The sequence below is a fragment of the Esox lucius genome, chromosome 12 (genome assembly GCF_011004845.1).
Source record: "Esox lucius isolate fEsoLuc1 chromosome 12, fEsoLuc1.pri, whole genome shotgun sequence".
NCBI classification, from domain to species: domain Eukaryota; kingdom Metazoa; phylum Chordata; class Actinopteri; order Esociformes; family Esocidae; genus Esox; species Esox lucius.
The window spans coordinates 33,926,962-33,947,559 of record NC_047580.1 but is presented as its reverse complement, the minus strand read 5'-3'; the positions used below and the strand labels follow the sequence as shown (position 1 = coordinate 33,947,559).

At 45.0% G+C, this 20,598-nt stretch overlaps 1 protein-coding gene across 1 annotated transcript; it reads left to right on the top strand.

The window, feature by feature from the left end:
- The first annotated feature begins 1,078 nt into the window (after positions 1–1,078).
- On the top strand, positions 1,079–15,857 carry LOC105027958 (dnaJ homolog subfamily C member 5). The gene is made up of 5 exons (XM_029124299.2): positions 1,079–1,257; positions 9,410–9,641; positions 11,031–11,244; positions 12,547–12,718; positions 15,581–15,857. Exons 2-5 carry the CDS (start codon positions 9,529–9,531, stop codon positions 15,682–15,684), a joined length of 603 nt encoding a protein of 200 aa, XP_028980132.1. The 5' UTR covers positions 1,079–1,257; positions 9,410–9,528; the 3' UTR covers positions 15,685–15,857.
- The last annotated feature ends 4,741 nt before the right edge of the window (positions 15,858–20,598 follow it).

The window sequence follows — 20,598 nt, the reverse complement described above, 5'->3', positions numbered from 1 at the left end:
CAATACAAACAGGGACACAATGCCATATTTGACCTATGTGATGCTAAAAATTTTTGGAATGTGTGATAGAAATGTACTGAACATTGTTTATCACCCAAATAGTTTCCTTCCAGATATTATACACATTATAATAGTCAATGCTGGTGGAGCCGTTGGGTTCGTTTTCATCGCAGAAACGTTCATGTTTTTGTTAACTTTAATTTGAATAGAGCTTAAAGTATTTTCCTCGGAATCTTTTATCTTTATGGATGGTCATTCTCCAGCCACATACACCAGAAGGAAAATCTGTTCATATCGTTCATTTGTCACTTGATTCTGTCACCACGTCAATTAAATGGACACTTTACCGTCCTTTTATATAAAAGGTAGAGATCTAATATAGTGAAGAGACTCCGAAAACGATTTTTCACTCTACTTGTACATGTGAAATAGTCAGATCACAAAAATCCTCAATGTCCGTGTACGAGTAATCTTCCACAAATGTTTAATATACATTCAACGAAAAAGCACACAAAAAATATATCGAACCCAGAAAAGTTACAATCGTTTGAAATGGTTGTAACTGTGGACTAAAACACACCTTTTTTTTTTTTAAATCCCACAGACTTTAGCACTGCATTCGGGCAATATAATGTTTCAGTAGACGGCCCGTTACAGATGTTTCCTCCATTAAATGGGGTATCAGCCGAATCAGTGACTCCAACAGAAAAAGAAAGCTACAATTGGTGTTAACATATATTAGCTTTGTAGTTCTTATTTACATAATTTTACTGTGGACATCCCTTTCGAGTCGGTCCGATAAGCATTATAGTGTATGAGCGTCTATTAATGCATATCCATCCATAGATACTGCAGTAAATTGCAACACAAGTATTGGCCAATGCAAATCTGAAGACTGTCCTATACAAGTCTGTCCTCTACATACAGTGGTCAAATGAATTAACATTTTTACTTTTGTTGAATTTATATAACAATATTCACCGTTATTTATTTTTTACATTATTGCCTATTCATTCGGGACTTTAACTGTAAAGGCGAAGTTAAATTCCACGAGTGCCTAATCCTTATTGTGGGTAGCCTCGCACCGGCTGACGTGGGTGTGGGATTGACAGCCAGCCAGTACAGCTTCTAGCTAGCTTACACCGTGGTTTTTAAATCAACCAGATAAGCTAACCTGGACTGTTGCTTAGGATGCGACAATCATAGCCCAACATATTTTAACATTTAAATAGGAAATCCGCTGTACCAAAGTAGACGGTAAGACGTTTATTTTTTTTTATAGTATGTTGCCTATACCATGTGAGCCGGTTTCTCTGCTGTCCTTGAATTAGCGAGACAGCTAATGATTCGTGTTGGTGGTAGCTAAGTTAGCATACTAGCTTACTACTAGCTAGATAAGTGCTAAACCAACATGGATGCTGTATTCCTTTGATGCCGTTGCAAGAGATTATCCGCTTTACCATTCCACTCCACCGATCTTTATTTTCTAGCCATTATGTTTAAGGTGTTTGGTAGCTTTGGTTTAAAAAAATGTGTAAATATATATACTGTGGCCACCATACTATTAGATATAAATTAGATATAACTAAACGTTGATTAAGAGGATAGTAAATGACCTATCTTGCATCGGTGAGTTCAGAATCTGGATATTCCCTAAATCTGGCGATGAAATCGGTTGTTACCAAGCTACTACTTCTCGATGTTAGTAACGACAAATATAATAATTGTATTACGTAGCTATTATAATAATATTGCCATGGCTGCTCCAAGGAAACAACAATAAAAAAATGTAATTGTCAAAAATTCCTTGCTTTCGTTAGGACTTGGTTCAGATTAGCTTGCCTTACCGTGACCCTGTAATCTAGTTCCTGCGAAATAGCTAAACACTGAATCAGTTAATACATGTTAGCGTGTAATGATTCCGTTTTTTTAATAATGAATTACATAATTACTGGTTGTCCTAACTTCACTAAGGCCCAAGTGTGTGTCAGTAGGCATCCACAAATCATGGGCATGTATTAAGCTCCATGACTCCCTAAAATGTTAGCCTGATGGGGCAAACTCAATGCTGCTGTTTCATTCTGTCAACCGTGAAGAAGCCAAGTAATCTCAAAGGTTTGCTAAGGTGTATAGAATATATCCTAGCTCAGTACAGTAAATACAGGTATGGTTCATTATGACGGAGGGGGTCTCCGTTGGGGTGACTTGGCCTACTGTTATTTCAAGTTCTCTCAGGGTTAACTAGACTTAGCCAGTGTCAACAATATATACCATTTTGTTTCAGTCTTTATCTGAATGTCAGTTTAGAATGCTATTCGCTTTTCATGTCCTTCATGTTGCAAGTTGTAGTTAATATTTTGCTTCTGAATGAAAGGGAGATTTAGAGGATAAACTTTATTGCAGGCATTTCAAGAGCATTTTAACGGGAATATGTAGTTTCTCTATCTGTTCCATACACTACACTGTTAAACTTTTACTTCCTTTAATCCTCTTTCACAGTCTCTCTCTGTCTCTCTCTGTCTCTCTCTGTCTCTCTCTGTCTCTCTCTCTCTCTCTCTCTCTCTCTCTCTCTCTCTCTCTTTCGCTTTCTGTCCCTCTGTCTCTCTTTCTGTAAAATTTTTACTTTCATTATGACCTACACACAGATCAAAATGGATGACATCCTTCCCAAAACCGATGTCACCCCACCTTGAAATGAGGCCCAAAATAGGTTGAATTAATCACCATAAAAGCATTGCCAAAGTGCACCCTCATCAGAGAGCATCCAATACTGTGGCCCCGCCCAAAATGCACCCTGTTCCTAAGATAATACAGTAACTTTGATGAGGGCCACATTCAGCTGGTGCACTATGAAGCAAATTAGTATTATTTGGAACTTAGACCAACATGCAGGTTTGTCGCTCGCCCTCCGCTAATAAATTGGTCCTGCTTCAGAAACTTCTGTTTGCTTGGTGAGGTTGTAGAACAGAGCGATCATGCGTGCGTGCGTACGCGGAGGTTTAGATCAGCAGTTGTGTTTGTGCTTGTAGCTGCAGTATCGTATTACCAGGTTATTTCCATTGATTGGACACAGAGCAAGACCTTGGTTGTGTAGTGTGACAGGTGATAGGAGTGAAAGGGAATCCCCGTCCACCACGCGTGCGCGCGCACACCAAGACACTCCGGCGTCACAGGTTGCCCACGCTAGCTGCTGGTCTTGCTGTGGACATGGCTCAAATGGCCCCTGTTCTCCCTATTTAACTTGTTAATGTTGCTGTGTTAATTTTAGCAGTTCTTGTCAGTCTGAAATAACTCTGACCGGTCTGCTGTAGTTGAACAAGGCTGTCTTATTGTGCTTTTGATCAGTGTGTGAAGTAGCCTGAATATGAATTATTTAATCAAAAAAATTCAAGTAAATGATGCGTATTTAGGCTACCTCTTACCTGCCATCATGTGCAGAATCAAAAAGCGTTGTTCAGAGTTGATGTGCTGACGAACAATAAAAAAGCTGACGTAATTATCAATGCTCCGGTGGTGGTCTGTCTGTCTGGGTCTGTGGGGTCTTTCCCCTCTGTCTGTTACGCTGTCCGTCCTGGACAGCCTCAGCACTCAGCTTTCAAGACCAACAACCTGCACAGTAACTCATTTTTGTTAAACGTTCTTTGAGATTTGCTGTAATAGAATGCACTATGTCATATTAATCTATTGTATGACTATGGGAATGCATTGAACGCTAATCAACTATTCTCTGCATGAGCATTCTGCTAGGGGTGCCATACCCTTGTGACATTTAGAAGCATTGTAGGAACAGGAGATGTAGTTGCCAACCCTAACGCTTATTAGGATGGATTTGTTTTATTTCTAAACCTCAGACAATGGCTGTAATTTTCACATGTACATCTGCGCTATTTAGCTATTGCTCTTATCCAGAGTAACTTTAATTTAAAATGATTGATTGCATAAACGGTAGTACCTGTGCTTTTATCTCTAAGGGAGAGGGGAGGAATGTGCCAATTGGAAGTTGGGGGTGATTAGGTTGCCATCACAGTATGACACACAGATGGGAATTTTAGCCATGACACAGTTCATAACAATCCCTGCTATTTCGGTCAGTTTGACCTTAAGTGGTCACGGTCAGGACACCCCATTAACGTCAAATCTAAGAGAATGCATGTGCTTGACCCCTCCTGTGTGTCCTACCCACTGGTCTGAGACCATGTCAGAACGACACCTTGAGGGTCCCATGGTTGCACCGTGCCTGTGTGAAGGCTAGCTTGGCGAGAGGGGGTGCAGAGAGGGGCACAGGAACAGAATGAGAGCAGAGATGAAGGTATGCATCCAAGGTATAAAAAAAGCAGACAGATGTTGAGCGGGAGGAATTCAGAGGAGGTGTGTGTTTGAGTGTGTATGTGTGTGTGATGTTTCTGTCTCAGATGTGTAAGGATTTCACAGTAATCCAGTCTATTTTTGCATATCAGATGGTGTGCATATGATTTTCACTCTTCCACCCCTCAAATGTGCCTTAACAATCACAGTCCTGGAGCTCCTTTAGCCATGGCAAATAGGACGATGGCAATTGTACAAACCTGTTTTCAATACACTGTATTTTGTGTCCATCATTTATTCATTTTGCGATGTTTGGCACAGCCACTAGAATTTCCCAGTTGGCTTCTTCATGATGCCTGACAGATCAGGTGGGGTTGGTGGTGTGCTCCAGACATGTCACACACATTTCCTGTGTCCTTGGTGGTCTCGGGTGTCTACTCTGATCTCTATGGGACACGTACTGCTCTTGTGTGGGTTTGAATCCAGCATGCTGTTCTGACAGACAGTGAATTTCTTGAGTGAATTTCACGTTCGGAGTGGAGCTGTAGTGTTTCCTCTCATCTTCAGTTACTGTTGTTGTCTCGGACCATAGCAGGTAGGATGAGGTCTTCATTAATGATCTGTAATTGAACCAAGTGTTGAACTGAGACCAGCTGGAGATTCTGTAGCCGGGCTTTGACCCCCTGATTGACCCTACCCCCACAGAGTGACCTAGTTCTAGCCTCGTGAAGCAGGCCAGCAGAGTAGTCCCGGTATGTTGTCATCATGACTCAGTGAAAAACAAAAAGCCTCGTTGTGGGTAATAAAGGACAGGCACGCTGTGATGGCAATTTCTCTTACTGTAAAAAGACATCCTCCTGTCAGGCTGTGAGTGTGAGGGCTTACTGCTGTCATCATGGTTTAGGATGATGGATTCCACTGCTGTTGCAGACCTGTGGTTCCCAACCTGGAGTACAATTAAACAATTATGTTTGTTTTATTTCAAAACATTTGATTGTAGTCCTAAACAAATCAAGTCCCAAATCAAGTCTACAGAGATGATCATGGCTCTGTGTGGTGTTACACTGCTTGCAGCTGAACTGCTATTTTGCCAGCAATGTCTCCTGGTGGACAGAAAACGGTGCTTGTGGGGCGTTTCTGGCTATAAATGTTAGCCAGTCAGTACGGTTGAGTAGAGTTGGAGACGGAGAGGTCCCGTCTGTTTATCTGTGCCATTATAGTTTCTGTTCCTGCATGGCTGGAGGTACTGAGAGAATTTCCATGTTTAAAAGTCACCAGGGGAGATCTGCAGATGACTAACTGGGACTGAACCATGGAAACACCTAGAATTGCAGGACATTTGCAACTTTTATGCGACAATGCCTATGCGGTCAATAGCGTGGTCTTTAATGTTTGATTGTTGACCATTGGCCAAACCCACTTCTGACTGACTGGCTGAGTGACTGAATACCTTCCTGGCCTTTGTGCGGCCAGTCACAGACAGTTGAGTCCATGCCTGGTCAATCTGTGTTGTATCTGTGTTGAAACAGGCTCCCCGAGGCCTAGCTGGGGTTGTTAAGACCATGTGTCTGGAAAACAGCCATCTGGTCAGGGTTTTAGTTAAGCACTCTAGATGTGTACGTACACACACACACACACACACACACACACACACACACACACACAGAAAGACTTAAACAGACACATACATACACACATACACACAAACACTTATGTAAACAATACATTTTTATTCTGAGAAATAATCTATTTTTTTTTTATACAGTATCTTAATAAAGTTGAATAAAGTCTTGAAGTTGTTTGTCTTGATTTCAAGTCAAGGCAGGGTGAATGAGGATACAGCTGTGCTTAGCGTACTGGAAGTCACCTGGCGAAGGCACTAGTTATGGCTATGGAATGTCCAATATGTCCAACAGTTTGGACACGCCTGTTCATTACAGGGTATGTCTTTTTATCATTTTCCACAATGTGGAATAATAGTGATCATCAGAACTATCAAATAATGCATATGGAATCATGTAATAACCTAAAAAGTGTAAAACAAATCAAAATACGTTTATATTTTAGGTAATTTGGACTGCCGATTTCTGCAGCTGGTAACTGTAATTAACATATCTGCAGCAGAGGTAATTCTGAGTCTTAGTTTCCTGTGGCAGTTCTCATGAGAGTCAGTGTCATGCCAAAGTGTGCAAAGCTGTGGAAAGCTATCCTCAATTAGGCGTGTTTACAGTGCACCTTAGCCGATGGCTAATGTCCTCAATATGCAAAGCTGTCCTCAAGGCAATAGGTTGCTACTTTGAAGAATCTAAAATATACATTTACAAACACTTTGTTTGGTTACTGCATGATTCCTTATGTATTATTTAAAACTTTTGGTGTGTTCACTCTAATTCTACATTGTGGAAAATCGTAAAATGAAACACCCTTGAATGAGTTGGTGTCCAAACTTCTGATTGGTACTGTATATATCAAGGCTGACATTTTTGAGAATTTGTACATTTTCTCAAATTGGTCTTTGTGTATCTCCATTGCATATTAACATTTGAAAATAAAATGAACGGTCCTTGTACATTATCTTGAACCACTCTTTTGTAACGTTAAGTAGCAGTACACAATAGTTTTAGAACAAGCTATTTGAAAAACGAGTTTAAGTTTAATATACGTCGCTTTGCCGACCACTATCATTCCGATGTGCAGACACTTTCCACCTAGATATTAACCTGTTCTACTATCTATAGGTTCAGATACCAAATATTTCCGTATTCCATTGAAAGCATGAACTTTCCATTTTCGAAATTATAATTGGCGTATTTTACCATAATAGTTATCAAAGTCAGTTTTAATGGACATAAATTATATTCCGGGAGAAATAGGCTACCTGTAAAATAATAACAAATACAGCCTTAAATGTATCTTGTCACTGATCAGGTGGAGACGCCTCGAACCGTTATGAATGAGCTTGGCTGTGTTTGTGAGTCAGCTGACTAGCTACCAGCTGCGCTGTGTTCGTGGTATCGATGAAGCGCGGGAATTATTTGTTTGCGGAATAAACAGAGGCTGATTCGTGAAAGGTGTAGTTTTACTGTGTGTGTATGCATGCGCGGTAGTGGACAGCTAGCCTGCAGGCTCTTCAGCACCTCATGCACCACTTTACTACCATTGGCAGCCGCGCTTACAGCCATGCTTGTTTTGCGCTGCGCTGTTTCTGATTCCAAGCCTGCAAAGTGGTGTCATAAAATGAACAAAAATACCCTTAAATCCTACATTGCAATTGTTTATATGACAATTAATCGTCAACCAAAATGTCTTGTCTGTTTGTGGGAACGGCCATATCTTAGTGCAGGCACCAAATCTGAGGACTGAAGGAACGTACCTAGGGTACTGTAATGCGCTGGTCATTCAGTAGCACATACTAGTGTTACCATTCGATTGATTTTGGCCCCAATGAGTCCGGGGTTTCTGACCAAACCCGCGACCGAGCCACAGTTTGTCTGGTTCCTCTTTCCTGTTGGTCCCAGCAGAAACGTTTTCGGTCTAATTTGGTTAATTTCAAGAGGGGGAAAGCTCTAGTTCAAACACTGCTGTATCTCCACTCTGAAGAAATAAAAACACCACAACAGGAGCGATGGCATGTGAAGAGAGCCGCTTTACCGACCACCACGCAGTTGACCAGAAGGGTGTGGTCAAGATTACTGGGAATGACGAGTGTCCACGATTTTCAGAAAGTCAAAACACGTAGGATTCAACAAATTCAAGTTGTTCAAGAACATGTTCAGGCTTCTAGCCTGGTTTTCCCTGACTTCCCAGTAGTGACAGCACTCATGATGTTGGGAGATTTCAGAGTTCCCAGTGGTGAGTAATTGACAGTGTAGGCCTGCAGTACGGTCATAGACATTTAACTTTAGCCCAATGGCTGCGCTGCACAAAGTAGTAAATCTTCTAATAAACAGCAGTTTTATTTTGAACATATGTGACAGACGTTTTAGCAAGAGGTTGCAGTTAAGGCTAACTTCGACTCAAAGCCATTGAGGGAATCTGTATTGTGTTGAGTGCGGGGGGGTGGTTGAATGAGACCAACAGGTACATCAGGGTGCCAACCCTCTCAAATTTTTCGCTCCGTTTGAATTGCCATGACCTCACAGTTCAAACTGTACAAGCTCACAGTCCCCTTCTGACACGCACAAGTTTGTACATCTACCCTCATGGGGACCAGAAAATAGAAATTGCATGCTCCCTTGCCCTAAACTTAACCCTAATCTAACCCTAAACCTAACCTTAACCTCAATAAAGTAACATTTATGCCTAAACTTTACCTAGATGTAATGCCTAACCTTAACCCTAAACTTAACCAACAACGCTTGGACCTTAAAGAAACCCCAATTCTAACTATAAAATCAATTGTAAGTTTGACCCTAAACCCTGAGCCGGAAATTGACTTTTGCCTCACGGGGACCGGCAAAAGGTCCCAATGAGGTCAATTTTTTCTGGTTTTACTATACTCATTGGGACATTTGGTCCCCATTCGTTCAGTAAGACCTAACCCGCACGCACGCGCGTCTTACAAAGCTAAGACATTGACTTACTGCCAGCAACTAGCCCTGGTTTCCATGATAGCATGTACCATGATATTGGTACGAAGCTCTCAGCTGCAGCTCCCTACCCTCCCCCCTTTTACCCCTCCCTCACTTCCTACTCCTCCATACTAACCAACTAAACCCCCCCTTTCCCTTCTCTCTGTTCCCGGTCTGTTTTGGGTTCTTTACCCAATTTCCTCTTACACAGACACCCGCTCTCACAAACTTAGAAGGACACACCTTTTAAATAGGCCGATGCTAGCACCTTAGTGCAGTACCTTGTGTGTGAAAATAGTGCAAATGTTTGTGACGTGGATGTTATAATTAGTCCCTCTGACCAGTCGTGGGCAGTGGCAGCCCTGGGGCTTCACTAGGAATAACTTTCACTGCTTTCTGTAAACATGTGTTTAGTTTTCCACTCAGACCAAAAACGGTGGCATTCAAACTGTGTCTGTCTTTGATGGTTCAGTCAGATTTTTACTTGATTAGTGTCACTAACTTTCTCCTCCCACTCCTTTTCCCTCTCTTAGAGGGGTGCAGCTGCGAGCGAGCGAGCAAGCGAGCGAGCGAGCGAGCGATAGAGTGAGTGAGTGTGTGAACGAGAAGGAAAGAGAGAGAGAGAGAGAGACAGAGGGAGGGAGTGGTCGTCATGGCAGCAGATCAGCAGAGGCAACGTTCCCTCTCTACATCTGGAGATTCACTCTACCTGGTCCTGGGGGTTGACAAGAACGCCACGCCTGAGGATATCAAGAAATCCTACAGGTATAATACAGGCAGCACACTAATACTGCAACACTGCAGTACACCGCTAAAGGATGCCGTTATTACATAACCAGCACTGTAGCCGCACAGAAGGACATCGAGACATCCTACTTACATATTACACAGTGGGACAAAACTTCACACAACATCTCCCTTAACGTAGTCAAATACTATGCACAACGTCTCCCTTAACGTAGTCAAATACTATGCACAACATCTCCCTTAACGTAGTCAAATACTATGCACAACATCTCCCTTAACGTAGTCAAATACTATGCACAACATCTCCCTTAACGTAGTCAAATACTATGCACAACATCTCCCTTAACGTAGTCAAATACTATGCACAACATCTCCCTTAACGTAGTCAAATACTATGCACAACATCTCCCTTAACGTAGTCAAATACTATGCACAACATCTCCCTTAACGTAGTCAAATACTATGCACAAAATCTCCCTTAACGTAGTCAAATACTATGCACAAAATCTCCCTTAACGTAGTCAAATACTATGCACAAAATCTCCCTTAACGTAGTCAAATACTATGCACAACATCTCCCTTAACGTAGTCAAATACTATGCACAACATCTCCCTTAACGTAGTCAAATACTATGCACAACATCTCCCTTAACGTAGTCAAATACTATGCACAACATCTCCCTTAACGTAGTCAAATACTATGCACAACATCTCCCTTAACGTAGTCAAATAATATGCACAACATCTCCCTTAACGTAGTCAAATACTATGCACAACATCTCCCTTAACGTAGTCAAATACTATGCACAACATCTCCCTTAACGTAGTCAAATACTATGCACAACATCTCCCTTAACGTAGTCAAATACTATGCACAACATCTCCCTTAACGTAGTCAAATACTATGCACAACATCCCCCTTAACGTAGTCAAATACTATGCACAACATCTCCCTAACGTAGTCAAATACTATGCACAACATCTCCCTTAACGTAGTCAAATACTATGCACAACATCTCCCTTAACGTAGTCAAATACTGTGCACACCTGTGGGAAAACGTCTTCGTGGAGCTTCCAGGCGAAGAAGAGATCAGAAAAGCTCAGCTACCAGCCTGAAGAGACTATATCAAAGTACCAAGCCAGCTCTTCAACAGATCTCGGGCATTAGGTTTTATTGTCTGGCTTTGTGCTCTGGCAGGAGTTTGATGGAGGAAAAGCGTGTTCACTTTGAGACAGTCCACTAGAGGGCAGCCATGGTCAATAAAAATACACAAATTCTTTGATGTTTCACTTACACACACCTCATGGCCTCTTCCTGTCCTCCGTCCAATGAGAAAGCCGACTCTGAAGTTTCACCTAGACAAGAACACACCTCTCATGACCACTTCCTGTTTTCTGTCCAACCAGGAAGCTGGCTCTGAAGTTCCACCCAGACAAGAACCCAGACAATCCTGAGGCGGCTGAGAAGTTCAAGGAAATCAACAATGCCCACGCCATCCTGAACGACTGCACCAAGAGGAACATCTATGACAAGTATGGCTCCCTGGGACTCTACGTGGCTGAGCAGTTTGGGGAGGAGAACGTCAACACCTACTTCGTCCTCTCCTCCTGGTGGGCTAAGGTGAGCCGACAGCGTGTCGTATTTGCGGATAACGTCAACGTGTGTGTGTGTGTGTGTGTGTGTGTGAGACTGACACATTTCATGCCTAATGAGGGTTTGTCTGGGATGGCGGCTAGTTGGACCTCCAGTTCAAACTGTAAACGGTGTTGCACTAAAAGGAAACCGGTGCCAAATGTCCCCCCATTTAAAACCCGCCGATGAGTTTACGTGTCTCCATTCACCTCCTCTCTCTCTCTTGTCTCCATTCACCTCCTCTCTCTCTCTCGTGTCTCCATTCACCTCCTCTCTCTCTCTCGTGTCTCCATTCACCTCCTCTCTCTCTCTCTCGTGTCTCCATTCACCTCCTCTCTCTCTCTCTCGTGTCTCCATTCACCTCCTCTCTCTCTCTCGTGTCTCCATTCACCTCCTCTCTCTCTCTCTCTCTCGTGTCTCCATTCACCTCCTCTCTCTCTCTCTCTCTCGTGTCTCCATTCACCTCCTCTCTCTCGCTCTCGTGTCTCCATTCACCTCCTCTCTCTCGCTCTCGTGTCTCCATTCACCTCCTCTCTCTCGCTCTCGTGTCTCCATTCACCTCCTCTCTCTCGCTCTCGTGTCTCCATTCACCTCCTCTCTCTCGCTCTCGTGTCTCCATTCACCTCCTCTCTCTCGCTCTCGTGTCTCCATTCACCTCCTCTCTCTCGCTCTCGTGTCTCCATTCACCTCCTCTCTCTCGCTCTCGTGTCTCCATTCACCTCCTCTCTCTCGCTCTCGTGTCTCCATTCACCTCCTCTCTCTCGCTCTCGTGTCTCCATTCACCTCCTCTCTCTCGCTCTCGTGTCTCCATTCACCTCCTCTCTCTCGCTCTCGTGTCTCCATTCACCTCCTCTCTCTCGCTCTCGTGTCTCCATTCACCTCCTCTCTCTCGCTCTCGTGTCTCCATTCACCTCCTCTCTCTCGCTCTCGTGTCTCCATTCACCTCCTCTCTCTCGCTCTCGTGTCTCCATTCACCTCCTCTCTCTCTCTCTCGTGTCTCCATTCACCTCCTCTCTCTCTCTCTCGTGTCTCCATTCACCTCCTCTCTCTCTCTCTCGTGTCTCCATTCACCTCCTCTCTCTCGCTCTCGTGTCTCCATTCACCTCCTCTCTCTCTCTCTCGTGTCTCCATTCACCTCCTCTCTCTCTCTCTCGTGTCTCCATTCACCTCCTCTCTCTCTCTCTCGTGTCTCCATTCACCTCCTCTCTCTCTCTCTCGTGTCTCCATTCACCTCCTCTCTCTCTCTCTCGTGTCTCCATTCACCTCCTCTCTCTCTCTCTTGTGCCGCAGGGCCTGTTCATCTTCTGTGGCCTGGCCACAGGCTGTTACTTCTGCTGCTGTCTGTGCTGCTGTTGTAACTGCTGCTGTGGGAAGTGTAAACCGCGGCCCCCCGCGGACCAGGAGCCCGAGTTCTACGTCTCCCCTGAGGACCTGGAGGCACAGCTTCAGTCCGATGAGAGAGGTGAGCGGGTCCGGGGGTCAAATTCACTGGCCCGGTTCGGTAGGTTGGCCAAGTTTAGACCACTGGCCCGGATTTCATTTCTAGTGTCCCCAGACAAGGTTTGATTTTTAAATGTTGGGGTCACCCAGGGCCTAAACGCCTGGGCATGCTTACTTTATGCAGCTATTCATGGTGACATTTGACCGATATGATGTTGATTTAAAAGCGTGACTCTGTGCTTGAGGAGTCCATGTAATTATCTATACATGTTGTATGTTAGTAGGTAAATTATTTATTTTTTACCAGGCTGACTAATCTCATACTAAACCCGTGTGTGTCCGTGTGTCCGTCCGTCCGTGTGTGTGTCCGTGTGTCCGTCCGTCCGTGTGTGTGTCCGTGTGTGTGTCCGTGTGTGTGTCCGTGTGTGTGTCCGTGTGTCCGTCCATCTGTGTCCGTGTGTCCGTCCATCTGTGTCCGTGTGTCCGTCCGTGTGTCCGTCCGTGTGTCCGTCCGTGTGTCCGTCCGTGTGTGTGTGTGTGTGTCCGTCCGTGTGTGTGTGTCCATCTGTCCGTGTGTGTGTGTGTGTGTGTGTGTCCGTCCGTGTCCGTGTGTGTGTGTGTGTGTGTGTGTGTGTGTGTGTCCGTCCGTGTCCGTGTGTGTGTGTGTGTGTGTGTGTGTGTGTGTGTGTCCGTCCGTGTCCGTGTGTGTGTGTGTGTGTGTGTGTGTGTGTGTCCGTCCGTGTCCGTGTGTGTGTGTGTGTGTGTGTGTGTGTCCATCCGTGTCCGTGTGTGTGTGTGTCCATCCGTGTCCGTGTGTGTGTCCGTCCGTGTCCGTGTGTGTGTGTCCGTCCGTGTCCGTGTGTGTGTCCGTGTGTCCGTGTGTCCGTGTGTCCGTGTGTCCGTGTGTCCGTGTGTCCGTGTGTGTGTCCGTGTGTCCATCCGTGTCCGTGTGTGTGTCCGTGTGTGTGTGTGTGTGTGTGTGTGTCCATCCGTGTCCGTGTGTGTCCCCGTGTGTGTGTGTGTGTGTGTGTGTGTGTGTGTCCATCCGTGTCCGTGTGTGTGTCCATCCGTGTCCGTGTGTGTGTCCGTCCGTGTGTGTGTGTCCGTCTGTGTGTGTGTGTGTGTGTCCATCCGTCCGTGTGTGTGTGTGTGTGTCCATCCGTGTCCGTGTGTGTGTGTCCGTCCGTGTGTGTGTGTGTGTCCATCCGTGTCCGTGTGTGTGTGTCCGTCTGTGTGTGTGTGTCCATCCGTCCGTGTGTGTCCATCCGTCCGTGTGTGTCCATCCGTCCGTGTGTGTGTGTGTGTGTGTCCATCCGTGTCCGTGTGTGTGTGTCCGTCTGTGTGTGTGTGTGTGTGTGTGTGTGTGTGTCCATCCGTCCGTGTGTGTGTGTGTGTGTCCATCCGTGTCCGTGTGTGTGTGTCCGTCTGTGTGTGTGTCCATCCGTCCGTGTGTGTGTGTCCGTCCATCCGTGTCCGTGTGTGTGTGTCCGTCCGTGTGTGTGTGTGTGTCCATCCGTGTCCGTGTGTGTGTGTCCGTCCGTGTGTGTGTGTGTGTCCATCCGTGTCCGTGTGTGTGTGTCCGTCTGTGTGTGTGTGTGTCCATCCGTCCGTGTGTGTCCATCCGTCCGTGTGTGTGTGTGTGTGTGTGTCCATCCGTGTCCGTGTGTGTGTGTCCGTCTGTGTGTGTGTGTGTGTGTGTGTGTGTGTGTGTGTGTCCATCCGTCCGTGTGTGTCCGTGTGTGTGTGTCCATCCGTGTCCGTGTGTGTGTGTGTCCATCCGTCCGTGTGTGTGTGTCCGTCCATCCGTGTCCGTGTGTGTGTGTCCATCCGTGTCCGTGTGTGTGTGTGTCCATCCGTCCGTGTGTGTGTGTCCGTCCATCCGTGTCCGTGTGTGTGTGTCCGTCTGTGTGTGTGTGTGTGTGTGTGTCCATCCGTGTCCGTGTGTGTGTGTCCGTCTGTGTGTGTGTGTGTGTGTCCATCCGTGTCCGTGTGTGTCCGTCCGTGTGTGTGTGTGTCCGTCTGTGTGTGTGTGTGTGTGTCCATCCGTCCGTGTGTGTCCATCCGTCCGTGTGTGTCCATCCGTCCGTGTGTGTCCATCCGTCCGTGTGTGTCCATCTGTCCGTGTGTGTGTGTCCGTCCGTGTGTGTGTGTGTGTGTCCGTCCGTGTCCGTGTGTGTGTGTGTCCGTCCGTGTCCGTGTGTGTGTGTCCGTCTGTGTGTGTGTGTGTGTGTGTGTCCATCCGTCCGTGTGTGTGTGTGTGTGTGTCCATCCGTGTCCGTGTGTGTCCATCCGTCCGTGTCCGTGTGTGTGTCCATCCGTGTCCGTGTGTGTGTGTGTCCGTCTGTGTGTGTGTGTGTCCGTCTGTGTGTGTGTGTGTCCATCCGTCCGTGTGTGTGTGTCCGTCCATCCGTGTCCGTGTGTGTGTGTCCGTCCATCCGTGTCCGTGTGTGTGTGTCCGTCTGTGTGTCCATCCGTGTGTGTGTGTCCATCCGTGTGTGTGTGTCCATCCGTGTGTGTGTGTGTGTGTGTCCATCCGTGTCCGTCTGTGTGTCCATCCGTGTCCGTGTGTGTGTCCATCCGTGTGTGTGTCCATCCGTGTGTGTGTCCATCCGTGTGTGTGTCCATCCGTGTGTGTGTGTCCATCCGTGTGTGTGTGTCCATCCGTGTGTGTGTGTGTGTGTCCATCCGTGTGTGTGTGTGTGTGTGTGTCCATCCGTGTCCGTGTGTGTGTGTGTGTGTGTGTGTCCATCCGTGTCCGTGTGTGTGTGTGTGTGTGTGTGTGTGTGTGTGTCCATCTGTGTGTGTCCGTGTGTGTGTGTGTGTGTGCGTGTCCATCCGTGTGTGTGTGTGTGTGTGTGTGTGTGTGTGTGCGTGGTTCCCCCAGACGGTGTTGGTGACCCTGTTATGACGCAGCCTTCCGGAACAGAAACCACCAGGCTCACGTCAGATAGCCACTCCAGCTACCGGACCGACACTGGATACAACTAGACCCCCGAAATCAACACCCTGTACCCCTACTTCCCTGTCCTTCCACCCTTTGGTCCCGGCAGTCACTCCCGGCTACCTGACTGGCACTGGAACTAGAGCCCCCCCCGATGCACCTCATTGTACCTCTGACCCCTCTGCACCCTTCAGCTCCGCAAACACTCTCCCCCCCCCCCCCCCCCAGCTGAAACACAGGAGGAGAAGGAGGAAATGGCGGGTTGGAGAGAGAGAGTTTAAGGAGGAGGAACACGTCAGTGTTTTAGTTTTCACTCCTCGCTTCTGCTTGAAATATTTACCTGAAATAATCAATAACCCTGTTTCACTCAAGTGCGCACACAATCACGCCACACTAATTCCCAGCATCTCCTATCTGTCATCCGTCTCTCTAGTTACACTCGGCACACAGATAAGACTCAGATCCAATACAGGTTTTGTCTGTCTGTCTCTGGCTTTACTTTCTGTTTCCATGTACTTTCCATCTGGGCTGGAGTTGGGCGTTACTGTCTTTATAAAGCCTCTGTTTCCTACACCTTGAAGGAATGTGACATCGGGGTCATTTTAATAAACGTTCTGCCACGTGTACACTGGACAGTCATCGCCCAAAGCCAAGGCTGAGCTGTCGGTCGCTGTTGAATCTTACCCACAATGCTAAGAGGCATCTTCAGAATTCTTGGGACCTTAACAGTGACAAATAGTACCGTTCTCTAACGTGTGTGTGTGTGTGTGTGTGTGTGTGTGTGTGTGTGTGTGTGTGTGTGTGTGTGTGTGTGTGTGTGTGTGTGTGTGTGTGTGTGTGTGTGTGTGTGTGTGTTGAGGTCATCCTCTCCTGGACTGTTGATTCCCCCTGTTTTACAGCTCCGTCTCTTCTCTGTGGATTCACACATTCAGTTCGCTGTACTGTAGATTTGTTTTGACGATTGTGTCTTGGTGAGTGGTGGCGAGAGGCGATCTGATTTCATCATGCATCGCTTCTTGAATTTCTTGAGCACTGGCAGTACCTGTAACTAGGCCATTCTCAGCAGCACATTTAATTACCGGATCCCATTTCATTTTCTTCTGTGGTAAAACTTGATCGACTTCAGTTCTGAATTTGAATTCAACGTTTGACGGGTGGCCTCTGACTAAAATCACCTTGGAGAATGGAACCTGCTATTCCTAGTAAATGTTCACCCGTTTTTGTTTAGACCATAAGAGAGATCTGACTGCAGTCGATGTCCCCCCTGAAATCACCCTTCCTCTTCAAACAGACAGTAGATGTTTTGGGGCTGTCCCCCCTGAAATCACCCTTCCTCTTCAAACAGACAGTAGATGTTTAAGGCCTGGTTGAGCCACAGTGCTTATACATCTTGATTGTTTTTTAAAGGGAAATTCCACTGCTGTTTTATTTACACATAGATGTTCGTAATTATGACTTCATATGCGCCATCAAAGTGCATTTCCTCATTCTTCTGCATTTCGCTGGTAGAAACTAGCCGTCTGCATTTCCTGGTTTTAAGCGGAACACAGTGTTCAGTGTTCATAGGAAGTAGGACCTCAGTCAGGCTCTTCACGGAGCCGGAGAAAGTAAGTCACCCTACCTGTCCTGCACTGTCATGGCTGACAGGAACGTTGTTGAGACAAGTCTTGTACCCCTGCTGATCAAGGCCAGCCACCTCTGGCGTGAATAAGCAGTTAGTAAAACGCCAAGGTAACAATAATTGCTACTGAACTGGACTGTTCTACTGAACGGTGATGTCACTATCCTGGCGCCAAATCTCAACAATATTGGTGTGATGCCAAATTATGTATGAATACACCTTCTGTCGGTCATTAAGCAGAGAGAATACATCCCAACCAGTGCCCAGCAGTGGATTTTCCCTTTCATGACTCTGATAAACGCTCCACATCAACCAGGCCGTTGTCTTGACAACAACCATCACGACTCCCTGACCACGTCCCAATATAGAGGCACATAATATTATTAGCTCTTGGACAAAACTGCTGCACTGCTTTTTGTTTAGATTGGTTTCATTTGTCTTTTTGTGGTCAACGAACGTCATAGGACTTCAGGTGTATGAGAAGCTGCGTAGAAAGGGTCTGTAGAATCCCTCCACTGTGTTTAATTTTTTGTATAATTTAGCTTAACCACTGTTTCCATAAACCCATCTAATATTACTGTGGATGTAACCCCCCCCCACCCACCACCCATGGGTTTTGAACCCACAACCCTAGTGTAAAGGACCAGGGGTCTGTGTTTACAGTACTGTACTGTAGAGTTGTCATTTGGACTGTGTCTTTTGGCCAGAAGGATTTCCATTTTATTTTTTTCAGTCTATGAAATGTAGATTTATTTTTTTTTCTCTCCATGTCGTCAAGCAAATGCTTCCACTCTTCTTTCACTTCACCTTCCTTCTGTCATCTTCCTCTTCTCATATTCAAGTCCTGTGTCTGTTTAAGCTGTCACTCTAACTCCCCCACAACCACCACACCTGTCTGGTTCATCCTTAAGAACAAGACCCTTGAGCTCTGAAGGATTTATTAACATACTTGTCACTTAGCAGCTGTGTGTGTGTGTTCATGCGTAATGGTGTGCGTGTGCGTGTGTGTGTGTGCGCGTGTGTGTGCGTGCGTGCAGGTTGAGGGTTCAGTGTTGGAGGTGTAAGATGTGCTCAAAACATTACTCTCTCTGATACCCTGACTGTATCCCGAGGGCACTAATCCATTCAGATTACTTGTTTTAGTTTTTATTATTGTCTGTGACGAAGTATTGATAATATCATTGTTGTGTAAATGTTTAGATTTAACTAAGTTGTGTATATTTCCATTTCGGGAAAACAACCAAAAGTGTTGATTCTATTTTTTCAGGAGTTTCTTTTTCTTCTTATTTATGTCATTCGAGAAGGGAGGATAGTATTTTATATATCCAAAGTGGTTGTTTCTGAACATTGGCTACAGCTCTGTAGTCTCGTCCCAAATGGTGCTCTATTCCCAGTTTAGTGCACTATTAGACCAGGGTCTATAAGGTTCTAGTCAAACGAAGTGCACTGTTATAGGGAATAAGGTGCAATTTAGGATTCATCCGATTTAAAACCAGTTTACAACAATATAACTACATCATCATCATCATCATGTTGTAGCTTTTCCAGCATCATCACAAGTCTTCTAGCCTTTCTATCACCAGACAGTTGATCCCCAAACGCCCAAAAATGTTCCTGATCTGGGAGTTTAAGGATAGTTTCCAGATTATGCCACTCCCTTTGGGACTTAAGTCACTCAGACTCTAGCCAATCATCTTTAAGCAGCATGGTGGTTGTACGTGATGTAATGAAATGGGTATCATGTGTTTTGAGGTTTTAGATTTTTTTTTTCCTAATGTCTGGAAGCTGTGTGTTAACTTCTCAGTGTTTTACATTTTGTGAATTTTAATTTTATTTGTTAGTCAAGCTCCAGTGCAAGGAAGTGCAATAGCGTATTTTTTTATTCTCGCTATCCTTTTTTTAGTTCACTTTTAAAATGGCCCTCCTATCAAGATCAGCATTTCAGTTGATTCCAGTTCTTTATTGACCAGCCCTCTCACATTGATTTGATTGGTTGTAATGAACAAATGGAAGACATTGAAAATGTACTTGCTATATCCACCAAGTCCCTTGTTGTGCTTTGTTTTTCCCTTTCTCTGAGATGTTGAAATACTACATTCAAGTGAAGTATTTTCTGAGTGATTTATCCATACAAACCTATACCAGATCATGAAACAACATTTACTTTACAAACAACAATAATAAAACAAAATGTTAGTGCGAGTAAAGTGAAAAGATAATGATGCATTCTTCTATTTTCTCTTTTTAATTAATATAGCTAGGTAAATGGTATGTAACTAGAGTTTGCCATTTCAGTGGATGGCTAAGATCTCCTGTACACATGCATACAATGAAAGTACTTATAGGAATTGTTTTGTTTTAGCATGATCAAGAGAATTGATTACGGTAATTTATCTGATGTAAAATAAATGTTTCTGATGCTCAGACATGTCTCATTGGTGAGTTATTGTTGTAGAAAATACTTTGAGTTGACTGTAAGATTAGATTCAACTTTGTCTTTGAAAATTTACCAGTACAATGAAATGCATTTGGCATCTTACCAGAAGTGCAAATAGAAGAGGGCAGAAAATTAAAGTATTAAGTATAATATAAGTGTTAAGTATATGTATGTTACAAGTGGAATGTACAGATGTGCAAAGAAAACAAATGCAGTACAAATGGCAACACTAAATGTGCAATTAAGGGAAATTGAATGTGCAAAGTGGCATGCACACCTGGGGGGGTTATGTATGGTTAGTGATGGGTCACAGAGTTCAGTAGTGTTACAGTAGTTGGAAAGGAACTGTTCTTGAGCCTGCTGGTGTCGGAACGAAGAGACCTGTATCGCCTGACTGATGGCAGGAGGGCAAACAGTTTGTGGCATGGATGTGAAGGGTTCCTGGTGATGCCGCCCGCACGCCCTGTGCAGACACCTCTTGCATGGGAGGTCTGTGATGGCTGACTAGCCCTGCCTACTAGCCCAGCTGACCAGTGCCTCCTGAGACATCTGCAACTTTTTCTTTCCTTTCCAAAAAAGTGAAAAAGGAAGGTTTTGAGTGAGGAACAGAAGGGTTAAAATGAAGAGATCACTGCAAATAGAACGCTTCTGTTCCTCACTCAAAACTTTTCTTTTCAACTTTTTTGGAAAGGAAAGAAAAAGGTGCAGTGGTCTCTTCATTTATTTTTTGTTCTCTATTAGGAACCTGTTGTATATTTAGTAAATCAGTTTCACCAACTTCAACGCTGGGTGTGTCCGATCATGTTAACATACACAGCACCCTGGGCCCTCAAACATGTCAACCTCTTTTTTCGCAGTAACTCTTCCCAAACTGTCAAATCTCACAACGCTGGGGAGAGTACA

Coding starts and splice junctions, on each gene's coding strand:
- LOC105027958 (XM_029124299.2), top strand. CDS start 9,529: ATGGCAGCAGATCAGCAGAGGCAACGTTCCCTCTCTACATCTGGAGAT. Junction 11,245..12,546: donor TCTCCTCCTGGTGGGCTAAG/GTGAGCCGACAG, acceptor CTTGTGCCGCAG/GGCCTGTTCATCTTCTGTGG. Junction 12,719..15,580: donor GCTTCAGTCCGATGAGAGAG/GTGAGCGGGTCC, acceptor TGGTTCCCCCAG/ACGGTGTTGGTGACCCTGTT.